The 26,938-nt window shown below is 29.2% G+C and overlaps 1 protein-coding gene across 1 annotated transcript; it reads left to right on the top strand.

Annotated features, from left to right (window-relative positions):
* Nucleotides 1–26,638, top strand: LOC129959782 (homeobox protein MSX-1-like). The gene is made up of 2 exons (XM_056072675.1): nucleotides 1–520; nucleotides 25,572–26,638. Exons 1-2 carry the CDS (start codon nucleotides 1–3, stop codon nucleotides 26,009–26,011), a joined length of 960 nt encoding a protein of 319 aa, XP_055928650.1. The 3' UTR covers nucleotides 26,012–26,638.
* The last annotated feature ends 300 nt before the right edge of the window (nucleotides 26,639–26,938 follow it).

Raw genomic sequence — 26,938 nt, 5'->3', positions numbered from 1 at the left:
ATGCAGCTTAGTTGTTCCGTTGTTCAAGATATGGCAGAGGTTAAGATGTCATCTCCGGTCGCTTCTTCTCCATCTCCTCCTGTTTCTGGACATTTTGATGACATGGAGGACCTGTCACATAGTCCATCGCCTCTTTATAGAGGACCCAATGACCATTTATCCCCACCAAGGGGCCCTGAAAAATATTATGGGTCAAATGTTTCCAAATCATGTATATCATTTTCAGTGGACTATCTCTTGGCCGATAAAAGCAGAACGTTTAGACGGAGTCCCTCTCCGCCAACCCGTCGGCCTGTAGAACAATTACATAAACGTTTCACTGTAGATGGTATTTTGGACTCTGCTGAAGACAGTAAAAGGTTACCGGTGACTGGTACTGTATGTACTGGACTAGGGTCTCGGCCTATTGCTCTGCAGTCCCAAGCAGCAACAGTTCCCATCGCTGCGCCTTGTTGGGCACATCCTCTAGGGTCTGCTTTTCCTTGGCTTCAAGGTTCTAGATCATTATCCCCACAAAACAGTAAGTAATAAAATACTAATAATTTAAATGGTGTTTAGAATTTTCGAGAAGAATTGTTTCCGTTAAATAAACCAACAGGGAAAGTAGTTTCTTAATGGAATTGATTTTAATAAACTTCTAATATAATTAATTTCTTGTAGAATGAAAATAGACCGTTTTTAAATACTGTAAGACAGATGTGATATTATTAGTTTAGCATTCAACTTACTGTGCACTAGTCAATTTTACAGTCTGTTGAAATTGTTTTTGATTATAATTCGATTGAATAAATTTACTTTTCATTTTATTTATTTGTGAATATTGACAAGTCAAGGCAGAAGCCCTTCAGATTAAAGGTCTTAGGTATAATAATCAATGTATTAGCCTTTCATATTTTAATTGGTATTCATATTCATGGTCCATTAGCAAACAAAAATTAACTCTCAGAAAGAACATTAAAAGATAGTTTGATTGAACTTTTTTGGTTTGATACTCTTTATTACATAACAATTACAATAGATATTCAAATTTTTAAAAACAATCTTCTTGGGAAAAGTTTTTATGCAAAAAAAGGGTTGGGAAGACACGTTAGGTTTCTATTATCTCTCCCATCTGAAATTATTCTTAAAACAAGTTGAGAACTCTTTCAAAACTTTTATAATTATATCCTCATAATGTTCAAAATATCAAGAACAATATTAAAATCTGTTTTTAAACTTAAAGTTTTCTTAAAGAATGAAAAACAAATTCTGGAATTTCCTTCAGCTTACATAATTATATGAAATGTATCATTTGGCTTAATAAAGTATTGTTAACGATATTTATTTCAAAGTAATCTACATACTCACGAATAATAAAACCCTTTTTATAATAAAAGTCATCGAAATAAGCTTAAATAATAGATAATTTTGGAAAAATTGACCTGACCGAATAAATGTTCAATGACTCTTCAGTTTTAAGTGTATCGTTACAAGTATAGGATCATTTCGAAATTTAATTACATGCAATACATACAAAGCAATTCGTGAATAATAAAATCAATCAACTCAATGTAAAAACAAATTTTGTATAATAAATGCTAAGATAATTTTATAATCAAAACAAAGGAATAAATTTAAATTGATGGCTTTTTCTTGCAGCTTATATAACAGCTTTCCAACTTATATTTAAATTTATTTTCTTATTTGTTTCCTACTGATGGATAAAAATAGAGTTTTGAAGATTTTTGCTGTATAAATACTAACATTATAACACAGTATATTAAATTTTTTTTCATTATTTTTCAAATTATGATATATTTCTATAGCTTCATTATTAATTCTAATACTGCAGAAATGTTTGGGAATCAATTTCTTTAAATTTTATATTAAATTGTTATGACGTTTTGTTTTAGAGAAAAATATAAACAAATAATTCAAAAAGCATGTCATAATCAGATGAAGGGGGAAAAAGTATTGAATGAATTCTAATAGATCCTTTTTTCTTTGGAATTCCTTTTCAGTCAGTTGGTTTAATTCTTTTGCAACCTAGTTTGGTAAAATGGCTTTTAAGAATTTTATTTTTAAATGATTTTCTGAATAGTGACTACTGATTTTATTAAGAGTGAAAATAACTACTGATTTAAAATATTATTGTGTAGAAGCAACATGTTTTAGTATAGGTAGTTTAATAACATTTTAGTACAAATATTTTTTGAAGGTTTCTTAAAATATTATTACAGGCTATTTAAAATTATTTTAGAATGTTTTAAAATAAATACAGGATATTTATTTTCTCATTTTGTTCATTTCAACTTACAGTAAAATCGAATGTTTTTAATTACCTATTAATAGAGATTTGTGTGTAATAAACTGACTCTTAAAAATAAGGATGGAAATATGATGGACCAAATTATAGGACAAATTAACTACTTTCTTTGTATTTCAATTTTACTGAGATATCAACAGAAATTTCACGCTTTTTTAGTATCAAATTTTATTAGATAATTTGTGAAATAAATTTTACTTACTTTGTCATTAAGTTCAGATTATTTTTTTGGGTGATTTAACTTTCTTATCTTTGTGCATTTCGAGAACAATATTTGAAAAAAGGATAAATTATTGAAGATATTATGAAGAGAAAATTTCATTTTGTTTTTCGAGGAAAGTCTCAAAACAACATTTTGTTCTATAATTTAATCTATATCAACTACCTTATGTTCTATATTTAGTATCGAGTTGATAACCAATAATACTATATAAAGCATTGCAGTTTTATAATGAATAAAGTATTGCATTGAAAAATGGAATCTGATTTTTGAACTGATTTTCAACTGATTAAGATGCTTGTAAATGAATTCAAACAGAGAAAATGATATGACTTGCAGCTTTCTTTTGGAAAATAATAATAATAATAATAATTTCTAGAAAACGAAAGTATAAAATTGATGAATATTTTCTACTTATTGACCTTCAGACGGACATTCATTGCCTAATAATTACAGCAACACAAATATTTTCACATGTGCTGTTACAATTGAAATATTAATAATACGGATTTAGGCATCATAAATTGTTCTTGGTTAACATAGTTTAATTAAATAAAATAGAGAAACGAAACCAACTATTAAACAAGGAAGTTTATGTCTGTTTGAAAATTTAGAAAAATAAAAAATTCTTCTTTTTGTTAATATGCAATATTGGTTTTCTAATTTGACATTCGAATTAAATAGAATGTTACCACAAACTGCCATTTCAGCAATAAGGATATTATTATTTTTTTTAAACCATTTACTTCCTCAGTCATTGACTTCCATTTATTTCTTTTCATAATTTAGATTTTAACTGACCGTTTAACATATTTATTTAAAATTCTAAAGTCTAAAATTTAGAAATTTCCAATTCTTAAATATTTTCTAACTTCTGATCTCTCTCGTTATTGGGATGCACTATTACCTACTAAAGAACTGGAGCTTCCAATAATGTTTTACAGAGTGTCAAAGAAATGTATATCCATGTATTATGGTATTAGGTGCCTACCAAATCTAATTCTCCTTAAGAAATATTTTTATTGGAGTATACTTTCGAAAGAAGAAAAATTACAACTCATCGTCATGCATATCACTTTGCAAAATCTACCTAACCAATTGAACTGAAATAGCCAAAGATGTATCTGAATTGTTTTCAGCTGGAACTTGGAGTAATTCCTCATACAATGTCAACCAAATGTTTATTATAAAGCATCATCCAAGTCAAGCCGAGACCTCTTTGCTTAACAATTATTTTTACTGGAGTCTATTTTGAAAAGAATACAGCTTGTAATCCATCAAGGTATATATCGCTTTGAAAAATCTCATAGGCAAGTGAATCGAAGGCCGCTCAGTCCTTCCCCTGTGCCGCGCTCACCCCCATGGCGCACTTTAATGATGTCGTAGATACAGGACTATCCAGTGACACTTTAAAACCTCAATAACCTCCGCAAGAAAAGAGGGGGAGCTGTCATGACAAAAGCCGGAGGTGTTCCGGCGGCTAGATTTATGGAAATAGCCGCTTGGAGCCGCTGTCTATTGGGTCCAAACGGGGAAACAGGTTGCGGTCCGAAAAGGATGCCGCAAAGGCCGAAACTCTGGTAAACTTTCCCCGCCCATATTATCTGGAGAAGGATGGCATAAGAGTACTTCGAGCACTAATTCTAGAGATAGGAATCGAAATAAAACGAATGAGATGTCAAAAAACGCATTCTGAGACGTTAGACTGCGATAACTAGATCCCTTCCAACTTCTTAAAGAAGATATCCTTACATTGGAAAAAGCATTACTTTTATCATGTAGTTAGGGGGGAATTGTTATCGTTGATAAGTTTGGATCCTAAGCAGACATTACTGAGTAATGTTGTTGTTGGTGAAAGGGAAAGGAAAATGTAAACAAACATGTATCAGAAGAATCTGTACGCACCAAGTTGAAATATTTGAAGTAAAATGAGCAGTGCCTGATGCGTCTATTGTTGTCAGTAGCTAAAGGATCAGAACAAAGAACTAGTTAGTCGTCCAAATCATACAACATAGTGGCAAAACTTAGAAAGGATAATTATTCCATTCCATAGCAATGATTTCAAAAAAAAAAAAAAAAATTGATAATTATTACAATAATTTCTAATCATGAAAGTACGAATAATATAATTATCGTACGATAAATAGTTGAAGAAATTTTCTGTCAAAAGTTGGTTAAGGGCGCACCACACGGCAAATATACTTCTTTAAGTTACGTAAAATGATTAATTGAATTTAATTGAAATAGATCATTTATGTTTAAGAGAGAAGGGGGGTGATACTTTAGACCTCTACAGTTATTAAAAATGAACCAGGAATACGTGAATTCACATAGAAAATGTTAGGGCAGGTGCATGGAAACAAATTTTTTAACTATGCTTATTTGTATTATAAGCTAATTTACTGGAAGTCAAAAATGATTTTGTATATTTGAAATCTTTTGGCAAACTCTATTTCAGGGATGCAAATTCTGAAAAGAATGTATTAACATTAATGCATTTGACAATGTAGGATTGTTTATAACACGTAGCTTCACAAAATAAGACAAATTATAGATTTTTATTCCCGAATAAAATGTAAAAAGCATATCTAAATGTTTTAAAGTTATACTACTTTTTTTTCGGATCATTGTTCAGATATTATATAATTTCGATTCATATCACAAGGAATAATTCAGTTTGCTTTACAACATAATGTCTTATAAGCGATTTCAATATTTATTCGACAAATGTTTTTTTCAGATTATTGAGCCGTACTGCAAAAGTAGCGCTTTAGGTCGCTTTAAAGATTAAAAAATACAAATAACTGTTTTTTTTAGATATCGTTTAGTGATTATAAAATAAATTTTCTGAAAACGTGTTTTTAGCAGAGAAAAGAATTATCATCAGAAACAATGGTTTTTATTCCATATAATGACAACTTCTTTAGTCGCGCAGTATATAAATGTGTCCTACCAACTTACAAAAAGCTTTACTGAGTACTAAAAGTTTAATTCAGCTCTAGAATAGTTAGCTTCGCTTTTAAATACATGCCTGTGTCATAACAATTAGGATTATCTATAATGTTCCTGCAGTTTATAATACATTTTTAAAATCAATATTTACATTTATAAAGAATTTATACAGGAAAATTAAAACTTAACGTAGAAAGAAGTGAATGTTTTATAACAATGACTTTTAACTAAAAACTTTCTTAAATATAATTTTAAAGAAAAATAGCAGAGATATTTAATGAATACATTTTTTTCTTCAGATTAAAAAAAATGCATGTTTTTAAATAATAATTTCTATTTATAATTGCAAGCAATTTATTAAGGTGATATTTTAAAATCTACCAAAAAAAAAGCATCTTCAAATTTAATTGCTATAAAGAATTGAGTTCATTTTTCCTCTTAAATAAAGAGGAAAAAAATATTTTAAGAATCTAAGTAGATTAAAAACTGGTTTTATTTACATGACATACTAATTTACAAAAGAGAAAGTGGGAACACACTCTAAAATTGCCATTTCATTCTCTTAAAGATAAAAGGATACACGAATGAAAAATTTAATACATAATTATATTTTTCAGAAGATTTGAAGTCCGATGTATTTAAATTCATAAGAAATTTCACATATGTTCACTTTTCAAGCAATTCATAATACTTCAAATATATATAAATATGTTAACATCAATTTTCTTAGATGATTTTTTTAATTGTCGAAGGCCTTTAAAAAAAATCAGTACTTGAAGCACCATCTTATTAGAATATTTTTTAAATGGTAAGTTACTTTACCGTAATATTGGTTGTTAACAATTTTCATATAGTCATGAAGTTGTGTTTTCAATCAGGTGTCTTGTCTGGCAACCTGGGAATCGGGTGTCAATTAATTCATAGAAGCTAGTGATCAACACAGTTATAGCATTGCATATGACAAGAATTTATTTCTTTGCAAAATTATTTTAATTTGCTTGCCTGTGTTAAATACAAAAAATATCGATTAAAAATAACTTGAGATTTTTATCCCGAGGAAATAAAAGAATGCCATCATTTAGAGAATTAAACCATCAGAATTGACTTTTATTGATTCTCATCATTTTCTTTTTCATTATTTCTTTGCTGTAGACAATTATAATAAAAAAGTGTCCAAATCGTAAAATACTAAGAGAATTTAAAAAAATCCCAATATTTTTCTAAATATATTTAGAAGAGCTATTTATTTTCCTTCTTTATAAGCCACATTGAGATTTTACAATGCTTATAATTTATTCATTTATGAATTCATTGTTATGTCTTAAAGTTTCTAAAGTGTAAACTTAAATCAAGATATATTCCAATGAACAAATTTTAGAATGAAGAAGAATGGATTACGACGATAAAGCATCAAATGACATTGCTTAAATGGTTTATAGTCGTTCTAAGGTTTTGTGGAGCAGGCATAATCTTACAGTGATGAAAAGTATTCAGCCTTTAGAGAGAGAAACCAAAGAAAAACTCCATGCCATTGAAGGAACGACTACCATTATAAAGATGGATCTGGAATCTGAAAAAAATATATTCCAATACGGACAGTTACCATTACCATTACTTTCATAATTCATGAAAGTTAGAATTTGTAACGGGAAGAAGATATTAATCCAGAAGATAATACTTCCAGAAGATATTAATCAAGTTGATCAATGAGGCACCTATATGATATTGTTTGTAAAAAGTTCAAATTATGATCTTTTCCGTCATTTTTTTTTTTTTTTTTTTTTGTTTCTCACGCTTGGAATTCAAAAGCACTCCGATTTAGATCATATCAGTTAAATGTTTAGGTAAGGGTATCATTTTTTCCTAATATCTTTCTCTTGTAATTTCTATTAAATATAGGTTCAATCAAACAGGACGGCTTTGTCTAAAACTTCTGATCTATGAAGCATTTTTGTTTCGGTTGCTAGTGGCGTAATAATAGGAGAAGAGGGAGAGAGAGAAAGTATGATACTCAATGCACCAATCTTAAGGGACACCACAGGAAAAAACAATATTAGCTCACATGTGTCACTTCTTAAAGCTAATTGTGACAAAGGATAAAAAAAAAATCTTACCATATTGTCCTGATGCCGCAACCCCTTATAACGACTGAAAGAATGACGTTAAACAGGCGCCATTTACCTTAATTACGCCTCTGTGAAATGAAATTTTCTTTTCAAGTTTTCCATTCATATTGATTAATTATACATTAGTATCCATCCTGAGGCATTTATATTAAAATCCATTAAGGATATTTAATACTACAATTTCAGCCAACTAGCACTGTAGGGGAAAAAATGACTGTGGTCGACCAGGCGTTGGCAATTTATTCCCTTGTTAATGAGAGGTGGAATGGAGGTGTGCATTAATACGTTGTAATGGAGTCCATGTTTCTGTTATATCAGTCTCTTTTATGCCAATAACAAGCCTGAACAAAGATGTGATTTGCAAATTCTGTTGCTCAAATCCTTATTTGAAGTTTATGATGAAATAGAAGGATAGTTAAAGAATTCTACATGTAATAACGGCGTCTGGAAGCATATCATAAAAGTTGTATTCCAAGGCTGAAATGAAGGCTTCTTTCTTTTTTAAATGAGAATCTTAAAGGATCTCATCAGTCTGTTTTGAAAATAATTTTTTTATTAAATACTTTATTTCCCAGTTTCATGTACGCATAGTAATTAGTTTCATTATTATTAAAAATAGGATTTCACATCCTTCCAAATGTGTTATTACGTTAATAAATAAATAAACTAGTAAAATGGGTTCAAGATATGGATTTCATATTTAATAGCTTCTACGTCAAACTATAATGAAAAGGTATAAAAATTAATTATACTGCATTTATACAACTAATAAAAAAATTATTGATGTATTCTTATGAAATTTTATCTATAAAAAGGCTTATTTGTTTTCGTCACAACCTCAAATATCGAATGTTTTATATCACAATAAAACTGTTTCAAATCGTCGTAGAAAAGATCATTGCACACTTTTGTTCTATCAGCGTATGCAACTGATCAAACATCTTTGACACAATACCTTAGAAATTAAAATTATTATATTATCATTGTAATACTAGATTCACTTTTCAGTGATTAATATTGCTGATTCACAATGTAAGCTATATGTTAAGTGCATTAATGTTTTTCATCATTGGAATTTGTTTCTTTGACAGAATCAATTTAAAGGACATTTGAACAACGGTTACATTATACGGTACACTATGCAAAGGACATTATACGGTACACTTTGCATTGTAAAATGCCTTTAAATTAAACAACGAAGAATGTAATTTTTAATTATTATTAAGTATAAATTTCAAAGTAAAAAATATGCAAATGGGATTTCAGTTATAAAAATTCCATATGGTTTTTAATGGCCGGTACAGCGATAATATTTCTTACTGATATAAGCAAAAAAGCCTCGAAATATGTAAGCACATATTTGGAAAAACCTTTGAAGTGATAAAATCCATTGTTAGTCAAGAATAGTGATTATCTTATATGCATCTTAAGTTCGTAATGATTTCAAAATTATTTAGAAGGTAGTTTTCTGTTTCATTCTTTCAAAAGATATGCCTTATAGCTTATTACAGACTTCAGTGTTTGCACAATTAGATACATTTTAAACAAAACTATTCCATTCATGAAACATTTCCCAGTAACTGCGAAATGTGCGAATGTTCACCTATTTCAGCATTTCTAAAGCAATAAAATGGAATGAAAACTCGGATTTATCCTTCACACAATATCAGAGGAAAGGAGATAAGAGGAGTTAAATTGAGACTGTTCGATGGCCATAAGTACTACACCCAATACAGATACATATTTGGTTACAAATGGATAACCATACTAATAGATATACACAACTAAGTGTGTAGTTATGGAATATCTCTAATAAATTTGACTCATTTCCCTTCAGTTTTGTTAAAATAAAATCAAATAATAATAATAATATTGTTAGATTATATTGAAACTTTATATTTCTTTCGTATTTGTTCTTTTCTTGCAAAGATGAATAAGTTATTAGCTTATTAGAAATGTATATTTTTATGCTGTAGAAAAGAAATATATGAATGTATCTTAGAAATTTTGAAAATATTGGTCATACTGTAAAGTAGATACAAAAATATAGCTACAAAATTATGAAATATATAGTCCATTTAATTGAATCTTATACGTTTGATTAATTTTCTATGCTGTTTAACGTAATCAACAGTACCTTTGTTCTCTCACAACTAAAACACTTTTTATTTAATCTGTCTTCCTCGTTTCCTTCCCCCCCCCCCCAATTTTGCAGATTTTTTTTCCATTATTCGGATAAACAGTAAGCACATGGTGATCTTATTTATAAGGCAGCTATGTACTGTAACTGTTCTTAGTAGCAAAAATAGCCTCTGAGATTTGCTGCATAAATTTGATAATTTTTTTGTTGTTGATTGTAAATTTTAAAGAAACCATAAGCCGTAGAAGCTCAAACACTGATTGATGCAAGTTACATACTTATTTTAATGTGCCAGCATGATGTTTAATGAAGACGGTTAGTAATGTACAAAATTCAATGAGCAATAAATATAAAACTGTACAGTTTTCAAACTAAAGGTATCTCGGAGTAAAGATTTTTTCTCCTTCGTTATTAATTTTTTGGTGTAATAATCCTACATTTTATTTTTATTAATTATCTTTTAATGTACAGTATAACTAAAGAATGTAATAGTAACTGCTTGTAAAAAACGAGAAGGGACCACAGACTTTTGAAAATTCCTTCAATCAAATGATATCAGTTATATTTAAATATGCTTCTCGAGTAGGAAGTACAGAATTTTGAGGCAGAAGATTTCTTTTTTTTTTTTTCTTTTTTTTTTTTGCTTATACTAATTGATTGACGTTAACTTGCAAAAATGACTTTAAATTTTATGGTCGTGACTCTATGCATTTTTGGACTCCCTTTCTGTTGGATTCTTAAAAAGATCTGTTGTATACGCACAGCAGGGTCATCAACTTCATGCTTAAAGGAAATTCAACAAAATTCATACTAGAACATCATTCTCTGCAATTTTTTCTATTTCAATTGTTAAAAAAATATTTCTAATGTTTTTAGTTTATAGAATGTAAATTTGTTTATCTCTAGTTATATTCCAAATGAAGTGGGAAAAAGAAATTAGATATTTAAGTCATTTTTTTTTCCAATGATAAAGATTCCTTCGACAGATCATCACTTCAATAATAGCTATACTGGGAGGCGGTTAAAGAGCCAGGAAGCTGAAATTCTGAAGACAGTTTCAGAATAAAAGATAGAATAATAAAAAAGAAGCAAATGCAAGCAATGTGAAGAAGAGGATTCTTGTAATCAGCAAACAACAAACATATTACTATATGAAGAGGCTTATAAAGGATTAGAAAGCTTCTACGAAGACAGTTTGAGAAAGTTTTTGCAATAAATAAACAAACTAAAGCTTATCTTCATGTGGAGGCACCTAATGGATTCGAAAACTTATGCGAAGACAGTTTGAGAAGTTCTGGGAAGAAGCAACTAACAAATACTTAGTTGTGTCAGAAAGCTGTTAAAGGACCAGAAAACTTCTACGAAGTCAGTTTGAGAAAGTTCTTGCAATAAATAAACAAGCAAGTATGCAACTATATGAGGAGACAAATGGATCAGGAAGCTTATGCGGAAATAATTTGAGAACATTTTTACAACAAATAATGAAATAAAAAATTTACAAACATTTATATACAATTAATCCAAGTATTAAATATATGCGCTATTCTGGGGTTTCTTAAATAATAAGGAGTAAAATTTTTATTTGATTTGCAAGTTACAAATCCTTTTTGTAGTTATATAACGGCAATTTTGTGGAGGACATTCTAAACCGTTTTCAAATAAAGAACGATACCTGCCTTGACTCGAGCCCTTGGATATTGGTTTCAGTAATTTCCAATCATGATGTTGCTTAGAAATGTCTCATGCCTTGTTTTAAAGAAAGAAAAAACATGGCAGTTTTATTAGATGCAGGCTCATTGAGTAGGGTCATAGGCTAAAAAAGAGTAAATAAAATAATATGTTGGTAACATAAAAGACATGTTTGCCTCAGTTTTAAACTATTAGTTGAAATAATTGAATTTCGGTATTTTGACAACAGCATTTATACCTTTATGTACGTTGAAAAAAGGAGATGGCTAAACTAGCTCTGTCTTAGAGGTCATGGGTTTTCTATAATTTCTGGAGAATCAATAAGGTGAAAGGTCTTTTTGGTCTGCTACTTTATATTCGGGATATATCTATAATGTATAGATTTCCAAAAAAAAAATACTTTAAGATTCCCTTATGAAACGCATTAGACAAATATTAGGCATATTGTGACGCTTTTATTCTTAACACAACTATTTTTATAAAGTTGTTTAACCATGGTGGCGGATGTAAAATGTACAAAGTCTTTATGTGTTACGGATTTACAGCTCGAATGTCCAAACCCGAGATCAACAAGCGCGGTGGTGTTGTCACCAGTCCACAGCGGTTTTTGGTTGTTTCGCCAAAAATGATCAAGATAGTTCATTTTTCTTATTATTTGTAATGTAATTATTTAAAATGGAATTTATTATTTTTTTTATTAATTAGTGTTTTATTTTCTTCTTATTGCCCTAATTTCTCTTTTATTTGGAGAAAGGGATGTCAAAAAGAAGATATATCTAATCGAATAGGGTCGCAGATGAAAAAGCTTTTGAAGTTTAAAAACAAACTCCCATTTTTGATGTATTAGAAGTGATTATCTTCATGGAAGATTCATTTCATTTGAATGCAAAGTAAAATCTGTTTTAACCTTCTGATATCGGTCTCTTTTTTCTTAATGCTTTTATTCTTATATATGTAATATATATATGTGTGTGTTTGAGAGAGAGAGAGAAGATGCACCACTTGTTCCTAATACTTTTATTACGAAAGAAATTACTCTTCATATGCAATGTTATAAAAGCATAACATAATTGACTTAATTCGCAAAATTACTCTTTTAGAACTACTTTTCTTAGAAAAAAAATGAAAAAGAAATTTAATTTTTTTAAATTACTCTTCTTAGAAAAAGAAATTACTCTTCATATGCAATATCATAAAAGCATAACATAATTAACTCAACTCGCGAAATTGGATAGAATAATCGAGACGCGATTTCTACTCTATCCGTTAAAGCTTCTCTTCTTTTTTTCATTTTATATCAAGAAACGACATGATCGAAAGCAAAGCGGAAAATTCCATTTTCACCTCAATCGATTTTTGAAAGGCTTTTTGTATTCATCACGAACTATTTCATCAAAATGTTATACCTTCTCAATACGTTTTAAAATATCAATAATTGTGCCCATCTGAATCCTGAAATATTTTATTCAGGGTCTATTTCCTGCAGAAAAAGCAAGAAAGCACACACAGGAGGGGGGAAATGAATGTTAAAAAAGAAATTATAAAAGTTATTTTAATAAATGTAAAGAAATCTTTTTTAAAAATAAAGACAGTTTTAATCATTATTTGTGTTTACAAACATTGATTAATCTAATAGGTGTGTATGGTGTCAACCTTGTTGGGGTTCTCGGATGTGTTTGAAGCGTGGACGTGATTCCTCATTCAAAAATTCTAATCTTTCGTCAATGACAGCTTAAGCTGATAGCACACTAAAAGTGGCGAGCAGTAGAGTTACCAATGAATGATGTAAAACGTGCTTTTACATATCTTTGTGTTATAGAAATAACTTTATGAAGTGAAGCTACATATGTATTTCTTTAAATATAATATTTTATAAATACTGATATCAAACGTTGCTGTGTAAAACTAAATATATCAATCACTGATTGTAAAACTGAAATGTGATCAAATATATAAATTTTTTAAACATTTATAGCATCATATTCAGAATTATTCAATTGGACGTAGTGATATACCACGTAACTTTTCTCATACTATCAATTTCAATGTTTTAGATTATATTATAAATAGAAATAATTATTCGCATGAAATACATATTCTCACATAGTAAAATGTTTTCAGTCCATTTGTGGAGAGATTTCGAAAATAATCCCAAAAAATATATATTTGGTGATACGATGTTTTATCTTCAATAGAATTTTCAGATTTTTAAATTTTGATTTATCTCGCCACTTGTAGTTCTTCAGTAATGTGTCAATAATTTTCAAAACAATTGCTATCAGGTAATTATCGGTTTCACGATATTATTTTATGAAAAAAGAGTCATATTTCTATGTCGCAGATTACCCTATTAATATTAATTCATCTTTAAAAAGTTGTGCAATATACTTATTACACTAATTAAAGGCAATGATATTCGTTAAAAAGGTAATGAAATTTGAGAAAAGTCATTTTAATATTATACTCATCACACGATTTATTAACCAAAGTTATACACTGAAAACTCTATTTTAATTCTGCTTATTTATTTTCATTCGAAAAATACTGAATTATTCTTGCCTTTATTTAAATCTTGATTTTTCACATATTTAGATGTATAACCATCGACATTCAGCGACAAATAATTTTGACAACAGGGGGGGGGGAGGAAACTGCGAGACTTTTCATTAAGCCTAGCTTAAAAGTTCTCAGTATGGTCCTAATATATTTAAGTATGATTATTTATATTGAATTTGGTTCTAAATCACAATAGCTGATTTTTTCACTGATTTTGGACATATCCTTGGTCATTTATATGCTTGAAAAATATTATATGCATTTTTTAGATACTTCGGTAACTCCCTTGTGTCTTATATCTAATGTCATTACATAAGTCATATGAAGTCATATGTCATTACATAAGTCACATTTCCTTTCCATCGAGTAAAAAATTAAAATGCACTTACTGCTTTCATTGCAAACGATTACAGCAATGATTAAAATACATAATTTTTAATTATGCAATTCGGAGAAAGATAAAATATGAGTTAAACTGGTATCATTTAAGAGAAATATATTATACTGCATGCAAATTGTTTTGTTCGGATAATAGTTTCTGAAGTTATCTCCGCTCACGGAAAATCAAAAAGCAAAGATAACAAACTCTCAATAAAATTAATTATTTTTAATTCTTTTTAAGGGAATTTCAATGATGTAATTCCAGAACGTTTGGTTGTTTAAAACGAAGCATTTTGAGACAGCACATTTTGAGCGATACTCTTTTGCGAAGATATTATAATAAGTCGAGAGGAGAATATTCCCGAATTTTATTAAAATTAAAACATTATTGCATACTCATAGAGGTATTGTTCTGTTATTTTTTTTTTAATACACGTATAAACTAGAAGAAATAAAAGAAGTTTGTGACTGCAAAAAAAAAAAAAAAAAAAAAAAAAAAAAAAGAAGCAAAGTTTGTTAGTGCAGATTGTCAGTATTTCTGCAAATAATCAACTGTTATCATGCAATTGGTTTCTATTTCACGCAAAAGCAAATGTTTTATTTCCAAATCAAGGGTTTTTTTAATCCTTGCGTTGTGAGATATGCCTTTTATTCTAAACTATATTTTTTTAGAGAAAAAATTAGTTAAAAGAATTATCTTCGTTTAAAATATTTAATTAAAATTTGCTGAATCATTATTTCAAAACAGGACCTCTTAACTTATTCCTTTCAGGTCCTTCTTTCAAAAAAAAATTTCAGTTGCAGTTTCAACTGAAAATTTTTGTTTTCCAAATCAAGATGACCAAATTGTTGTCACTCCAAAATTGGGGAATGATCAATAAAAATATGTTTAAATAAATGGCAAATAAAACGAAATTCAATTCAAAGTAGTTATTCAACAAGTTTCAATGAAATAAGTCAAGGCAATTTTTATGTATTCGCATTTAACTTGGTTTGTTTCATATTTTAATGATGGAATTTTGTAATTGATTTTTCACTTATTTCTTGAGGTGTTAGCTCTTCGAAATTTTATGCGCTTATATGTCTTCGATAATATCACTCTACTTTAATATTTTCATAATTAAATAATCGACTCATTTAGTAAAATTTTTATTTCAGGCAAATGGCTCTTCCTGGTAGCGAATTTGTTAAAAATTTGATTTGAAGATTCCATGGAATTTATAATAATGAATTATAAAATGAGAAAAAGAAAACAGTTAAAACAAAACAAAATAAAAAATCTTTTTTTTAGCATGTTTATAAATTTTTGTTTTTCAATACTGTTTTTATTAAGTTTATTTTGATTGATTTATTTATTTTGAAAATGCCGAGGATCTAAAATGTGTAGATATTGTGAATTTTCTGTGAACTTTCTAGGAACGCAGCATACTATTTAAATTACTTATAATTTCTATTCAATGAGTATTAATTAATTCTCTATTTCCTTAATCATTTTCCCATGAGGGGGTGGGGTGGCAGTACAAATTTTTTGGCAAGAAAATGGAGATCGCAAACAGTAGAAGCTTAAGAATCAGGATTACGATTAACAGTCAGTATCCGTCTTCGGGTTTCAGGAGCAAATAAATGTTTTTTCCCCTCTAGATTAAACTCACAGGAACACAACCTTTCAAGAGCCATCTCCTGAAAAGGGTAAAGCGAAAGAAACATTTTCGTTCTTAACTACTCGTTCTGCAGCGAAGGAAATGGCCTTTTTCAAAAAGTACCCGCAGCAATTTCTTCAAAAAAAGAAAAAAATTCTTTACAGTACTATAGAACTGTACATTTCCTTAATGACAGTCTATTCAGAAAGTAATCTATCGAACGGTTGTATCAGTATTGACTCAAACAACCTGTTACATTTTTTTCCTCCGAAAGTAATGATGCTCATCATGGAATGTCGATTTCAGTAGCATTATTATGATTAAATGATGCTTAAACTATCATTAAAATCGCTTTTAAAGTTCTTGTTTTAACCGCTTGGGAGTTTGATTGTCCTTCTTTTGTGATATTTCTTAAACAAGGCTGAAAAAAATAATGGAAATGTTTTCTACAAATTTTGATTTAAAAAATATTGAAATAAAAGGGATTCACGAATGGTTAAAAATTGAGTATAATGAAGTAATAATAATCATTAAACATAAATAAAACAATTAATACATATTTACGAATGTATTAACGAGAGTTGTACTTATTTTATTTTGGAATCAATCCATTGTGCCTTTTGCAAGATGAAAAAGGAGGTGATATCACAATTGGGTAATTAACAGCTTGCTGTTGGATGTTATATGCATGCGGATTATTTTATTAAACGATTTCAACAGCCCATGATTCGATTCCATTCAGTAGCAAAAATTTCAATTAAAACCGACGAGTTTTGCTGGCTAAGCCAGAGCTGCCTAAATTTTCCATCTCACATTTTTGAGTGGAAAGGTTTATCGCTTATCCCATCAAAAATATTTACCACTTTATTAAATATTAATAGAGAAATATTTCTCTGTTAATTCTTAACAGATAAATTTTATCGCAGTCTTAAACTTGAAAATTAAGAAGAAAGCAAAACATTAATTCATGAAAACGGAAATAATAATAATAAAAAATAGCAAAAAGCTAAATGAAACTATAAAAATTAATGCTCTATGTTTAAAATGCTAGAAACAAGATAATTCTGTGAATTTTTCTATGAAATGGTTTGATAATAAATCTTCATATTTAGTGATAATGGAGTTGTTCGCACCAAATGGGGATGATGTCTTTATCATCCTATTGCGTTTTTTTAAATTATGAGCAAAATGCATCTTATTTAACCAAATTCTGATCATGTATTGTTTGGCATCTTATATTGCCAATTAAGCAATTGTAGAGTGTTAAAAATACTGAATCTATGGTATAAGAAATCTTTTCATATTTTTAATTTTAAAAGAAAATTCTTAAGGATGATAGTAGAGCAGCTTTATTATTATTATTTTTTTCATTCACAAATCCGTTTAGAGTGGACAAATATATCATCACCCTATCTCATCAAAAATATGTTACTGCAACCCCAAAGTTTTAAAATAAATAAGAAAATAAAACATTGATTAATAAAAATTGAGATGTTGAATTAAAAGCGGTTATTTACCATTTTAAAATAAAATCTTTTAAAGTAAAAAGATATTCTACAAAAATTCCTTTTCTTAAAAAAGTTTATGAATATGGAGAGTATGCGTGAAATTTTTCGAGACCATATGAGAGGTCATATTTATTTATTTTTAAATCGCTTTAACTAAGTCCGTAAAAAAAAAAAAAAAAAAAAAAAAAAAAAAAAAAAAAAAAAAATAAACCCTACGTCGTTGGTTACAGACGTATGTATCCTTTCAAAGTTTAGTGCCGAAGAAACAGATCACAATTATGCAAAGTGCATCAAAACTGCATACGCCCTTAAACAACGCTAAAATAATACTAAATAATCAAATATTCATAACTCAATTAATTATTGCATTAATTACACCGTGAGAGCAACTCTTGATGGAATTTTGTTGTACAGATGATTAGGTGGGAGAGACGCTAATTTGTTTCGCATTCTCTCCAGATTCCTTCCAATAGATTAATTTTGGAGGGCGACACCTGAAATATAATATTAATAAATTAAGAAAATCTACTGTCAATGAGATGAGAATACTCATTGGAAGATAATGGACTTAAATATGAAATCATATGAGTAGCTAAGTTTACAATCCATCATCGGCAATGTCATGACAGATAACGGCTAATAATTCAAACACTTTTGATAATTTGCAAGATTCTACACCTGTATCAATTAATTTGAGTTAGGAAGCTTTTGTACATATTATTAATTGTTTATATAATAGTCAAAATTACCAAGACACTAAGCCGTTTCTGAGGCACCGTAAGCAAAAATTACAGATTTTGCACTTTTGAAGAGCTGACGCAGAAAGTTCTCCACACTCGCTAGAGACAAATTCTGTTTCAATTCCACTTCATTAGATTTCATGCAATTAACTTTTAGGCAAAATAATTTCTCTTTATTTTAGATGTCTTTTTAGATTTACATGTGACATGCATTTTTATATTATTTTTATATAAGATAATTACTTTTATATAAGACATCAATTTTATATAAGATAATTTTGACTCATAAAATTGATATTAGACCACAGAATTTAGTGAAGTAAATTTCTTTTTGATGCGCGTTAGTTTTTTACAAAAAGAGAAACCGTATTTTATTAGCATTTAATTGCAAAAAAAAAATCATACGCTGTAAAAATCTCAAGAGCAAATTCTCCAAATTATAGCTTTTTCTTTTTCTTTTTTTTACCAAGTGTAACAATAGGCATATCAGCAATACTTTTGGCTAAGCAGACAGCATGAATTATGAACATTTTTCTTCTATACAATGTAGAATTTTATACTCTCAAATATAATTCTATTCCGATTTATTTCTTTTGCAACATTTTTATTGATATTGAATCCTTTTATAGAAACGGGATACCCGAGGTACTCAAACTTGTCAAAGTGATTTTTGTTCCTTGAAATTAATTACTATTTTGATTTAATTTCAAATTTAAATATCAAAAATTTTAGCGTTCTGTGCAGAAGTCGACGCAAAGAGGTTAAACAAATATATATATAAAAAAGGCTCGGAGTAATTAATATTAATTTTCTAAATAGTAGGATTATATAAATTATTTCACTGCTGAGTTTTTAATTTTTAAATACCAAGAGAACAGCGTTAATTTGTCTTTATCACCACCGATTCACTCTTAAATATAACCAAAACCGTCTCATTTTAATCAACTCCTTCTTACATGCAGAAATCAGCTGTTGACAACCAAATAACAATTGCCCACTTTTTCTCACAATGAGTGAGTCACAAACGGCTACTAACCACGTTCTAATTTATTTATCTGCAATGCATTGCATTTGTTTCTGGTAATTGCCAGTAAAACTTTGCCAAACGTTTGTCCATTTCCATTAAGTTAATTCGCAAGTTTTGTGGATATATGAAGTAGATTATTCCTCCATATGACGACTGATTTCGCGTGATAGACTCATGTTGGTTGCGATTAATGATCCATGCCGTATGCTAGACAAACATTTTTCAAATGGCAAACCGAATCCAGCCATTAAAAGAATTGAGAGTAATCGCGTTTTGCGAGCTCTACTGAATACGTAGATCCTCGCATATACGTTTTTGTTCATGCGTGCGTATATATGTTCTGTTAAATGACGACTTTTGTTTACAGTCGCGGAAGACTGAGGGATAAAAAGTGGTTTCCAGCCACGTTTATTTGCGTGCCATTCGCCTGTTGACTTGCTGTTAAATAAATATTCCCAGTGGTTAAATATGTGGAAACGCTTTGAGTAGGGATGAGAAAAAAAAATCCGTTTAAGGTTTATTTTTGCTATTTATATGACTTCTAATCAAGGATATTATAGACCACATAACGCGTGCTGTCGTTTTAGATAATGATCGCCGTTTTGTTGAAAGGGGGGGGGGGATTATGATTCCCTTTTTCTCACTTCCCCTCTTTTCGCACTAGAGTGATTATGGAACCCCTCAGGGGAATAGGGAGGGGATAACGTAAACGATTTCATTGAAAGCGTTGAGTGATCAGCGCGTGAAAATCGGTTTATGAAAGATTAAATCATATCGCCGCATTGTCGCAGAAAGTGTGCAACTCCAACTAATTTTTTAGATTTCATTTGCCCATAGTAAACAGTCTGTTATTCAACGGCTGCATAAGTGCGACTTTTCTTTACTTACTTTTTGTTAATGAGATGGATTTTAAGTAACGCTGTGACACTAGTCAGTGACCAAAGTGGTGAAATATAAAAATTGATCAGTTGGGTTTATTATGCAAATAAAAATAGGTGAAATATTTACGGCTTGGACTGAAACTGAATTTTTGTCCCACAAGAATAGATATAATATGTTGACATTCGGGCTTTATTATTCTGATTTATAATATTTGTTGTGGAACAAATAAAATCAAAGTAAATTAAGTAGGCATTTTTAGAGATTTAGACTATCAGGGTGAAACTACAAATCACTTTTAATGTGAAACTTATCCATCAAAAATAAGATCATGTAAACTGATCACATAATGTTTGCAAATTTTAAAATTTCCACTTTTAAATTAACAAATGTCCACATTTATTTATTTATTTGTATTGTTAATTATTCGTAATTAAATTTTATTAGCGGTTTCACAATTTTTTTCTAATTTTTAATTAAAAATCAGATAGTTATTTCAGTTTAGCTATATAGGATTCCCAAAAAGTGAAACAAATATTTATTTCTCTAAATATTGCACCTAGATATATACTTCCAGTTACAAAGTTTCATTAAAGTAGGTGGGCAGTTAAGTAGGCATTAAGAAAACACTTTAACGTTTGTCGAGGGAGATAATAAAAAATTATAAAAATTTAATTTTAATCTGCAAAATTTTCAGAGATGCACTTACTCTTAAATTTAAAGGGGGTAAATCGTAAATTTCGATGCATTTAATTATGTTCTAGTAGTACGTCATCCAATAATGCTGATTTCAAATAATTTCGCTCATCAAGCATGATGCTTTTCACTTCGATTGGTTGACAGTTGCAACTTCGACTTTATGAAGAAGGGAAGAGAAATTTGAGGAACCAAACTTTAAAGATATATATTAGTAAAGATATATCTTTATTTGAATGCCGAGCAAAAAAATAAAATTCATTGCTAAGACTTGTGTGTTTTCTAAAAGAGCGACGTATTCAGTAACAAGTAACATATGGTGTGGCATTTTTAGAAACTCATCGGTTATTTCCATTTTGCACAGCGGTAATTTGAATGGTGACCAATTAGTTTTGGTGGCATTATGTCTGAACTAAGGAATGAATTGGCTTTGGTAATACACGCTCTTGATTTTTGCCGACGAAAGCAAAAAGTTTGTCTTTAAGTCACAAGTAATGAACTCGGTCCATATGGGCAAGTACTGTTAAAAAAATGGAATTTTGTGTAGGTGTCGAAGGTATTCATTTCCACCGAGTTTTTAAGACTTAAAATAATTTATTATCTTGCCACTTTTTTAATTTAATGAAAGTTAATAAATGAGATTTTATTTTCTGATCTGCCTTTGAATAATCTTTCGTTATATGAATGGTTCATCCATTCTTTTTAATGCTGATTTCTTTATAAAATTAGAAGATACGACAGAAGGGAAAAAGAGGATAAAACATGAAAATGAAAATGCAAGCTTCAAAATTCTGAAGCTCTCTGTATACACTAAAATAATAGCGTACAGCATTTATTTTAAATAGTCATTCTCAGTCTATATTCATTTCATGGTTTAGATCAAAATCTAAAAAATTATCAGCTCAGCAAGATACAGTAGTGCATAATACGAAGTAGTAAAAATAAAATTTGTTAAGCGGAAACAGATTCTTAGTTTTAAGCAACAAAAAATTTATTATTTTCAAAGTTCGGAGAAATTAAGGAAACGCGTCTTTCTAAAGATAAAAATGTGAATTTAAAACTACATGTTACAAGAATAATTTACAAAATCAGTTCACACTTACTAAAAAAAAAAAGGAAATTATTTTTTAAGATTTCATAAGTCAAAAATATTTTTTTAAAAACTTAAAAGAGATTCAAATCTCTGTTTTGAAACATCGGAGTATTTTAATGGTTTAGGCTTGATTTATTTGACTTTATTATATTTTTAGAACTTATAATTTTTAATTATATAGCATTAATAATGTGCACACAAAAATGTATTTGACGTAATCTCAACGCTCATAAATAAAAATCCAATAAATAAAACAATGAAAAGTATTGTTGTAAAATGTACTCAAAAAATATTATTAAAAATTGAATGGAGAAAAAACAATTGTATGGAAAATTGCTGAAAAATTTATTTTTTAAATTTCAAAGTAGTGTAAAATAGTGTTCATGCAATAACATGCTCTGAAGTTATTGAGGGAAAACATTAACATATTCATAACTAAAGAAAATTAAAAAAATAATAAAAAGACTAATTTTAAATTAATAAAAAAAATTTAAAAAATCCTTTTTAGTCAGCATCTAACACCCCAGAAGTAACTGCGTACCAAATTTGGTACGCAGTAAACTCTACTGATCTGTACAGTAGAGTTTTTGAATGATTTTTTCATGTTGCATATCTCAGTTTATATATAGTATGCCAACTAATAAACATTTTCATGCAAAATAATTTGAAAATTATTAATTTCAAACATAGAAAAAAGTATTTGCTTTTAGATAACATTTATTGAAATATTCCGTTTGTAAGGCTATTGTTTCCTTTCTTTTTTATAATTTATAAATCATCCAAAATCGTTTCTATGCAATAGATAAATTAATTTCTCAACTGAATTATAGATACAGCTGTTATATCTTTTTACAAATTAAGGAACTTCTCAAATGTTTAAAATTTATTTCATATTATAATGCATTTGATACAATATGTAACGACAATTTTTATTTACTTCGGTCATCAATTTTAGTTCAAACAATTTGTTTCCATAGTAACAGCTTTACTTCCATTCAATGTATAATAATGCCTAACCAATTACAAATAATTGAGTATTGGATGTAAACAAGATTTACTCATTTAAAAGCAATTGTATGTTTACTGTATATCCTAAAAAAAGCTACTGAATTATGTGTTCATTAAAAATAATGGAAATTTAGTGTTCTGCATATACATATTTATATAAAAGTCAAAGGTTATGTTTATTGAGTTAAGTATTGTTTATTTGTACCAACAATTACCACGAGATAATATTCGAAATCGGTCTCGAAAGTCAAAGTAAAAGATATAATTTTTGTTGATTTTTCAGAGCAATACAATTTGCAGAAGAAATGTAGTGAAAAACAAAACATCGTCTCGAAACGTTATCCACACATATTGATGGAATTCTGAGAACACTAGTTCTGTATGATAATAAAAACACAGCATTACATTCAGACTTTGGAGTTTGTAATTAAAGAAAGTTCTTTTTAGGAGAAAGGAGATTCTTAATTAGCTAAAGTAATATCTTAATTAAAAGTTAGATCAGACTATTTTGTAATGGAGCTCTTGCTCTTTCAAATTTGGTGAGATGAAAAAAACGACACTCCTCCTCTTTTAAAATTTTTAAGCTAATACTTTAAAAAAATATTTCTTATGTTCCCTGTTACTAAGATATATTATTAAATCTGCTTGAACATGGCATTTATTCAATCATGATAAAAATGACGAACATAATGATAAAAACCTATTAAATATAAACATTTAACAAATTTCGATACAGACTGTGCAGAAAAAGAGTATCAATTTCTTAATTGAAAATTTTTCAAGACTACGTAAATCTATGGCGTTTTAATCTATGGCAAATACAAGTACTGTATAACACAAGTGTACATATACATACTGTACAACACAAGTTATAGTGAAATCTTTTATTTTGGGAAGAAGCAAAACATGAATTTTTCTCCATTTTTTTTAATAAAAAAAAAATCAATTATATCTCAGAATATAGTTTTGGGGCTGGTGCCTTACTGCATAACTGTTTTCAACTCAATACCATCGCATAGATTTTAAATGGGAGAGACAATCGTCTGACAATTCACAAATAAATTAGTTTTAAAATCGACCTCATTAGACAGGTCTTATTGTTCAAGTGCTGCTTTGTCGGAAATCTTTCGCTAATTACTACGAATCTTATTGAAATGCGCTTTTTATCTTTAAATGAAGACTCGACAATGATTTTCCGTTTTTGTTCTCATTCCAATTTTTGGAGGAATGTGCACTTAATTTTGCTGAAAATTAGATGTTTAATGCCTAAATTCCATTTTATTACCAATGATGTTGATCAGATTCTAAAGGAACATGCCGAAAAAGATATTTTTTAATTTTTAAAAATCTTTAATGATATTTCAACCAAAGATTTATAATAGCCGATTTTAGCTTCTTAAAGAAATTAATGTTATATCGATTTTTTATTCACAGTAACTCCTTTTCTAAGAACACTTATTTCAATTCCTTCCAACAATTTTATTTCTTGGCTTCTTTTACAGATTTCTATAAAATGAAAATAATTTTACGTTACATCAAGACTGAATACGTAGAAGAAGAGAAAAAGAGAGTCTCTACATTAATGAAAGGCCCATTAACACAGAGAAAGAAAAATTAATAATTAATTAAGGAGGATGCAGTCTTGAATTGTACACAGAAGAAGAATAAGGAATAAGAGTTATAAAATTAAAACATTTCCTATGAGAATATTACGTAGATCTCTCATGGGAAACAGAGGAATTAGGGGAAGTTTTTTAACCCAGGGAACTATATATTTGTCATAGAACTGGAAATGACAAGTGATATCTTACTAATCAAAATTATTTAATTTTTAAAATATCTGAATTGTAATAATGTATACAAAGTCACACAATCATTAATGAAGAATTTTCGTGTACAGAATCTATATTTAGACTATTAATCATATAAAAGGCGATTTCGCTTCTGTAATTCAAGGTTTCTAGAACTGTCTGTATAGCATAACTCTGAAGTCCTTCTACTTCAGATAAATGAGTGTATTTACTGAGAAGAAATAAAGTGCGAAATGGAAAGAAAATCTCAGAAAAATGACAAGACTGTAATAAATGTGATTAAATTGAACTTGACAATTCATCCGCCCCTATTTACTACGAAACCGTGATCTGGTATTATTTATGCCATATTCATGAATTCGTCCGAGTCGGACTATAGCTGCCTCATCTGAGGTCACACAGAGCATTTTCCTCTTGGAAATTCCTCTTTCCCCTTTTCGGTAATTCAATGTAGTGCACTCAAAAATTGTTAAGAATTCACCTTGTTTCTATATATAAGAATAAAATCTTCTGAAAAATATTTTTAATTGAAGTTATTTAAATATATCATCATGTAATTTATTGAAACCTCATTCTGTAATTTAATTAATGGTAATGTTTTTGCGATCAAAATGAGGAGAAAATCAACCTTCGAAAAAGAGCCTCGAGTTGGAAAAGTTTATTAAACCTTTTTTAAACTATACAAACTGCATTTTATTATTTTATCGTAATAGGATTAAAATCAAAAGGACAACTCTGTTCCTTATTATGATTTTGTTTTAAAATTTTTTCGCTTATGATTGCTATTTCTGTCTTTGCAGAATCCGGCGAACCTCCCAAATTGCCCCCGATGAAGTGCCAACTCCGGAAGCACAAAAGCAACCGAAAACCAAGAACCCCTTTCACGACCCAGCAGCTGCTGGCGCTTGAAAGGAAATTTCGATCAAAACAATATTTGTCTATCGCCGAAAGAGCAGAGTTCTCCTCTTCTTTGAACTTGACTGAGACGCAAGTGAAAATCTGGTTCCAGAATCGTCGGGCAAAAGAAAAGAGGCTAAAAGAAGCAGAAATTGAAAAACTTCGCATGGCTACTCGTCCTTTGTTACCGTCCTTTGGATTCGGAATGACCGCTGCTGGTGCGTCGCATTTTTTGCCTGGTGTACCAGCTCATTTTGGTGCATCTATCACCAGGCCCCTCCTTGGACCACTAATGACTCCTTATCCAATTTATTCCTCCCCATCTACGGTATGTCCCCAATGACTATGCTAAACACTAGACAGTTCCTAGTGATGCAACCTTGAAAAGCTTGAGAGGCCTTTGGATCCAACAGCCAGTAACTTTCTTCTCTAAGTCCAGTAGATAGTTCCTGGTGTCTCAGAGACAATAGGTCTTTCGAATTCCTGTGACAGTGAATTTCATCTGCAAGATCAGTAGACAATTCTTGATATTCAACTATGAAAACGTTGATAGACAACAGACATTGAAGACTTTGTCTAATGTTCCTGTTAAGCACATTTGATAAAGCAAATATCTCACTACCCTACTGATGGGCTCATTTATTATAAAAATAAGAACATTTAAGAATTTCAAATGAATGAGACATTTTTTTTTTGTAAAAATATAAGCTATAAGGCATCTCCAATATTTCAAACATCTACTGAATGAGTCTTAACTGCCTCAAAATGCAACTCCAATTAATTTTTTTGCTGTATTATTGTAGATATTGTGATAAAATTGGTTGTAAAAATTTAAAGAAAAGGGACTCGAAGTTCAAAAATAAAGTTACTGCACATCCTCATCCTTTAATAGCCTAGCAAAAATTTGAATTCATCTGAGCCCGATTCATTAAATTATTTTGTAACCTATTTCCACCAGAACAATTGCCATTTTAAGGGGAAAACTTATGAAATGAAATTGCTTAATGTTAGTTTAAAAACGCAACGCAGAAAGCAAAGATATATTTAAAACTTTTTTTAGCAAGTTTTCAGGTTAAATTAATAACTTCTTTCACTAAAATATAGAACCTATAAGGTATGAAAATTATTTTTTCACAAAAAGTATATGCTTTTCCGGTTGGTACATAACATTTTTACTACAAAAAAATTGCATAAAATTTATGCATTTAATTAAGGAAGATTATATTTTGTTATTTGGGTTAGCCAATCGATTTAGAGGTTTTCGTGCCTG

Source organism: Argiope bruennichi, chromosome X2, assembly GCF_947563725.1.
Source record: "Argiope bruennichi chromosome X2, qqArgBrue1.1, whole genome shotgun sequence".
NCBI lineage: Eukaryota > Metazoa > Arthropoda > Arachnida > Araneae > Araneidae > Argiope > Argiope bruennichi.
The sequence above is the reverse complement of the archived record's forward strand: the minus strand, read 5'-3'. Positions and strand labels throughout refer to the sequence as shown.

Coding starts and splice junctions, on each gene's coding strand:
- LOC129959782 (XM_056072675.1), top strand. CDS start 1: ATGCAGCTTAGTTGTTCCGTTGTTCAAGATATGGCAGAGGTTAAGATG. Junction 521..25,571: donor ATCATTATCCCCACAAAACA/GTAAGTAATAAA, acceptor CTGTCTTTGCAG/AATCCGGCGAACCTCCCAAA.